Genomic DNA, 6,000 nt, shown 5'->3' on the forward strand with positions numbered 1-6,000 from the left:
TGGCCTAACACATCGTCAATTTTCTTTAATATATCTAACTAACTTAGTAATTTCCAACTTATTTCATTAACAGTTTAGTTTAGTCATAGCTGGTAATGAACTGTGGCCCATGGAGCGGCCAGATGGTATGCCCAACATCGTTTCCCTGGAGGTGATGTGCGGCAAGGATCATATGGATGTACACCTAACCTTTTCGCACCCATTCGAGGGCATTGTTAGCTCTAAAGGTGGGTTATCTAAGCTCTATTTTATAAAAGAAAACTGTTATATTATAGAAATATTATCCCTATAGGACAACACAGTGATCCGCGCTGCGTTTATGTGCCGCCTTCTACTGGCAAAACGTTTTTCTCCTTCCGCATCTCGTACTCCCGCTGCGGTACTAAGCCGGATCTCAATGGACAGTTCTATGAGAATACGGTAAGTGTTTATCTTTATATTCTATCAGAAGAAAGTCTTTCTAATATGTTTCTTTTTTCTGTCGCTAGGTGGTGGTGCAGTATGACAAGGATCTGCTGGAAGTCTGGGATGAGGCCAAGAGATTGCGCTGCGAGTGGTTTAATGACTACGAGAAGACCGCCTCCAAGCCGCCAATGGTCATTGCTGATCTGGATGTGATACAGCTGGATTTCAGGGGTTAGTTCTAAGACATTCTTTTGATCATTTTAGACCAGATATATATGGAATATTATACTATATATTGTATGTGAAAGAATACTAATTTCTAACGATCTTTCAGGCGACAACGTGGATTGCTGGATGGAGATTCAGCATGGCAAGGGACCTTGGGCGCCACCAGTAAGTGGAATTGTGCCTCTCGGATCAACCTTAACCCTAGTGGTGGCCATTAATGATTACAGAGGTGAGTTAAGATATCATTTTCTTATAAAAAAAGTACCTAAATCCTTTTCCCAATCTCTACCAGGCGAGTTTGATATGCGTGTCAAGTCCTGTGTGGCCTCCGATGGTTCTGGTCATGTTATTAACCTATCCGATGAGTTTGGCTGCGTGCTGCGACCCAAGATGATCTCACGCTTCCTAAAGGCCCGTGCGCCCGACGAGAGGGCCACCGTGATTACCTATGCCTTCTTCCATGCCTTCAAGTTCCCCGATGCCTTGAGTGTCCACATCAAGTGCAAGGTGGAGATCTGTCGTCATGGCTGCTTGGATCATTGTCAGAATACTGGAGTTGGTGGTGGTGGATCTGGTGAATCATTGGGCTTGGGTCTTGGACTGGGATTGACCAATGCCAATGAGCGAAAGGATGTGCATATGTCCGATGCGATGGGCAGTAGCAGTAATGATTTGCTCAGAGATCTGGCACTGCCGCCGGGCGGTCAGCATGGCATGGGCTTGGGAATGGGACCAGATCATGATATCTTCTATGAGGACATTATCCACGATCACAAGCAAACGCTAGGCGGCGGAGGCGGATTGCCAGCTGGTGGGGATTATGGTCATGAAAAGCATTTGCCGCCACGTCCCGTGCACGAGGAACAGGAGGAGGCTGATCTGTCGGATCTGTTTGGCGACGAAGATCTCGCTGACTTGGACATGGAAGGAGGCGAGGGTGAGCGATACTTAGGCCTGAAGAAGAGTGGCAAATTCCCGCATGGTCCACGGCAGCTGGAGGCCCAGAAACGTATGGGTGTGCCAATGGCGGGTCCACGCTCCTTGGAGCCACATGGTCAGGATGATGAGGATGTGCCGCGACCAGTGTATAGGCCACAAGCGGAGGCATTGAAGAAACCACGCGAAGATCACATCGATTTGGATAAGGAAGATGAAAAGGAACAGGAGGAGGATAAGAAGGAGGAGGACCAACTAGACGGAGCAGCCAAAAATGATTCCTCGAAGAGTCGTCGTCGTCGTTCCTTAGTCATTTCCGATCGCAAGGTTCGCAGTGCCGATGTGGGCGTCAGCGGTCTTTACGATGTTATATCCGAGGCGGATTTGGCCTTCTCACCAGACTCAAAACAGGAGGCGGTCACGGTGTTCCAGGGCAAGATCAGTGAGGAAGTGGTCTATGGCATCTGTATGCCAGTTCCTGGCTTTAGCATTCTCTTTATCGTTGTAATCTCGGCAACGATCGTCTCGGCTCTAGTAGCCGGATCACTGTTATATCGCTATCAATTACAAAAGGAGGCGCTGGACAAGCAGACGCCCATGCCTGTTACCGGTACACTGGCCTCCTGGATGACCTTGAGGCTGTTCCGCCTACGACACTTGCAACAGCAGCAGCAGCAGCAGCAACAACAACAGCAGCAGCAGCAAGTAAGGCAGCCAAGTTCAGGACACGAAACAGTCCAGTGAGATTGACCAAGGATCAAGATCAAAATTACAATCGGAAATCGAAATCGATATCGAAATGGAAATGGAAATCGTCCAACCACGTCCAAGCCTTCCATTTATGATTATTATTTATTATGATTATTGTTTTTTTTTTTTTGTATTATTGGGTTGTTTGTTCAGGATCCTGATCCCGATCCCGACAAGGCGATATGGTGCAGATATCAGATATCAGAGATCGGGCAACAATGCAATACTCGAACTGCTCGTTTCGGTGCTGAATGGAAGTGTGTTTTTTTTTGTATTTTTATTTGTTTTCGGGTGCATTTAGTCGTAAAATTGCATAGAAAAAATAATAGAAAAAAAGAAGGGAAAGAAAAGAAAGTAAAAGTAAAGAAAAGAAAACGGTAAGTACACAAAGAAAGAAAGAATAAAAGAAAGAGAGAGAGAGAGATAAACAAATACAATGAAGACTCCGGACAAGGTGCTGCAGGTTTAAGGAGTCGGATGCTATATATCATATATACATCCGCTAGGCATAAGGGAACTTATTTACTTATACATATATAAATATAAATTATACATACGAGATTTAGCTGTAAAGCCGAACTTGATTGCCATGACTCCCAATTGGTTTGCATTCAAATCTGGGACACTTCATTTTTGGGCCTTTTTTGAAAATTTTGATGATGGTACCCCTTATCAAAAATGCGAAATTTGGGTCAAAATTGACTTTCCCAAAATCGAAAAACGAGTGATAGGGGTGGTTAGTGTTGGTCGTTAGCAGCACGAAACAGTCGTTCTTTTGGCTGTGCGTCTTGTTTTGGCCGAGCTAGAGCTGAAAAACCGCAACAAATATTGCATTTTGATTTTTTAGCCATGAAATCAGCCCACGCAGCAGAAGAGCAGTACACCACTGTAAAAAGTGGGTATAGGGGCTTAAAGTGTTGGTTGTGAGCTGCATAAAACAGTCACTGCTTTAGCTGTGCGTCTTGTCTGAGCAAAGTTAGAGCTCAGCAACTGCAACAAAGTCGGGCTCTCTGCTACCAAAAGGCGTATACTTGATTTTGGGCACAAAAATTTCAGTTTTTTAGCTATAGCACAGCCAAAAACGGTCCAAATGAGGAATGTAATACCTCGTAGGGCTCGTAACTTGATTGCCATGACTCCCAATTGGTTTGCATTCAAATCTGGGAAACTTCATTTTTGGGCCATTTTTGAAAATTTTGATGATGGTACCCCTTATCAAAAATGCGAAATTTGTGTCAAAATTGACTTTCCCAAAATCATAAAACGAGTGATAGGGGTAGTAAGTGTTGGTCGTTAGCAGCACGAAACAGTCGTTCTTTTGGCTGTGCGTCTTGTTTTGGCCGAGCTAGAGCTGAAAAACCGCAACAAATATTGCATTTTGATTTTTTAGCCATGAAATCAGCCCACGCAGCAGAAGAGCAGTACACCACTGTAAAAAGTGGGTATAGGGGCTTAAAGTGTTGGTTGTGAGCTGCATAAAACAGTCACTGATTTAGCTGTGCGTCTTGTCTGAGCAAAGTTAGAGCTCAACAACTGCAACAAAGTCGGGCTCTCTGCTACCAAAAGGCGTATACTTGATTTTGGGCACAAAAATTTCAGTTTTTTAGCTATAGCACAGCCAAAAACGGTCCAAATGAGGAATGTAATACCTCGTAGGGCTCGTAACTTGATTGCCATGACTCCCAATTGGTTTGCATTCAAATCTGGGAAACTTCATTTTTGGGCCATTTTTGAAAATTTTGATGATGGTACCCCTTATCAAAAATGCGAAATTTGGGTCAAAATTGACTTTCCCAAAATCGAAAAGCGAGTGTCAGGGTGGTTAGTGTTGGTCGTTAGCAGCACGAAACAGTCGTTCTTTTGGCTGTGCGTCTTGTTTTGGCCGAGCTAGAGCTGAAAAACCGCAACAAATATTGCATTTTGATTTTTTAGCCATGAAATCAGCCCACGCAGCAGAAGAGCAGTACACCACTGTAAAAAGTGGGTATAGGGGCTTAAAGTGTTGGTTGTGAGCTGCATAAAACAGTCACTGCTTTAGCTGTGCGTCTTGTCTGAGCAAAGTTAGAGCTCAGCAACTGCAACAAAGTCGGGCTCTCTGCTACCAAAAGGCGTATACTTGATTTTGGGCACAAAAATTTCAGTTTTTTAGCTATAGCACAGCCAAAAACGGTCCAAATGAGGAATGTAATACCTCGTAGGGCTCGTAACTTGATTGCCATGACTCCCAATTGGTTTGCATTCAAATCTGGGAAACTTCATTTTTGGGCCATTTTTGAAAATTTTGATGATGGTACCCCTTATCAAAAATGCGAAATTTGGGTCAAAATTGACTTTCCCAAAATCGAAAAGCGAGTGTCAGGGTGGTTAGTGTTGGTCGTTAGCAGCACGAAACAGTCGTTCTTTTGGCTGTGCGTCTTGTTTTGGCCGAGCTAGAGCTGAAAAACCGCAACAAATATTGCATTTTGATTTTTTAGCCATGAAATCAGCCCACGCAGCAGAAGAGCAGTACACCACTGTAAAAAGTGGGTATAGGGGCTTAAAGTGTTGGTTGTGAGCTGCATAAAACAGTCACTGCTTTAGCTGTGCGTCTTGTCTGAGCAAAGTTAGAGCTCAGCAACTGCAACAAAGTCGGGCTCTCTGCTACCAAAAGGCGTATACTTGATTTTGGGCACAAAAATTTCAGTTTTTTAGCTATAGCACAGCCAAAAACGGTCCAAATGAGGAATGTAATACCTCGTAGGGCTCGTAACTTGATTGCCATGACTCCCAATTGGTTTGCATTCAAATCTGGGAAACTTCATTTTTGGGCCATTTTTGAAAATTTTGATGATGGTACCCCTTATCAAAAATGCGAAATTTGGGTCAAAATTGACTTTCCCAAAATCGAAAAACGAGTGATAGGGGTGGTTAGTGTTGGTCGTTAGCAGCACGAAACAGTCGTTCTTTTGGCTGTGCGTCTTGTTTTGGCCGAGCTAGAGCTGAAAAACCGCAACAAATATTGCATTTTGATTTTTTAGCCATGAAATCAGCCCACGCAGCAGAAGAGCAGTACACCACTGTAAAAAGTGGGTATAGGGGCTTAAAGTGTTGGTTGTGAGCTGCATAAAACAGTCACTGCTTTAGCTGTGCGTCTTGTCTGAGCAAAGTTAGAGCTCAGCAACTGCAACAAAGTCGGGCTCTCTGCTACCAAAAGGCGTATACTTGATTTTGGGCACAAAAATTTCAGTTTTTTAGCTATAGCACAGCCAAAAACGGTCCAAATGAGGAATGTAATACCTCGTAGGGCTCGTAACTTGATTGCCATGACTCCCAATTGGTTTGCATTCAAATCTGGGAAACTTCATTTTTGGGCCATTTTTGAAAATTTTGATGATGGTACCCCTTATCAAAAATGCGAAATTTGGGTCAAAATTGACTTTCCCAAAATCGAAAAGCGAGTGTCAGGGTGGTTAGTGTTGGTCGTTAGCAGCACGAAACAGTCGTTCTTTTGGCTGTGCGTCTTGTTTTGGCCGAGCTAGAGCTGAAAAACCGCAACAAATATTGCATTTTGATTTTTTAGCCATGAAATCAGCCCACGCAGCAGAAGAGCAGTACACCACTGTAAAAAGTGGGTATAGGGGCTTAAAGTGTTGGTTGTGAGCTGCATAAAACAGTCACTGCTTTAGCTGTGCGTCTTGTCTG

General features: G+C 43.8%; 1 protein-coding gene across 1 annotated transcript in view; it reads left to right on the top strand.

The window, feature by feature from the left end:
* Positions 1–2,891, top strand: part of LOC108103584 — a 30,991-nt gene extending 28,100 nt beyond the window's left edge. The window contains exons 4-8 of the mRNA XM_041818853.1: positions 74–227; positions 293–420; positions 489–636; positions 740–862; positions 926–2,891. Of these exons, the coding sequence (XP_041674787.1) occupies positions 74–227; positions 293–420; positions 489–636; positions 740–862; positions 926–2,313 (1,941 nt within the window). The 3' untranslated portion in view covers positions 2,314–2,891. The remainder of the gene's footprint in view (positions 1–73; positions 228–292; positions 421–488; positions 637–739; positions 863–925) is intronic.
* The last annotated feature ends 3,109 nt before the right edge of the window (positions 2,892–6,000 follow it).

This window comes from Drosophila eugracilis, unplaced genomic scaffold (genome assembly GCF_018153835.1).
Source record: "Drosophila eugracilis isolate 14026-0451.02 unplaced genomic scaffold, ASM1815383v1 contig_394, whole genome shotgun sequence".
Lineage (NCBI taxonomy): Eukaryota > Metazoa > Arthropoda > Insecta > Diptera > Drosophilidae > Drosophila > Drosophila eugracilis.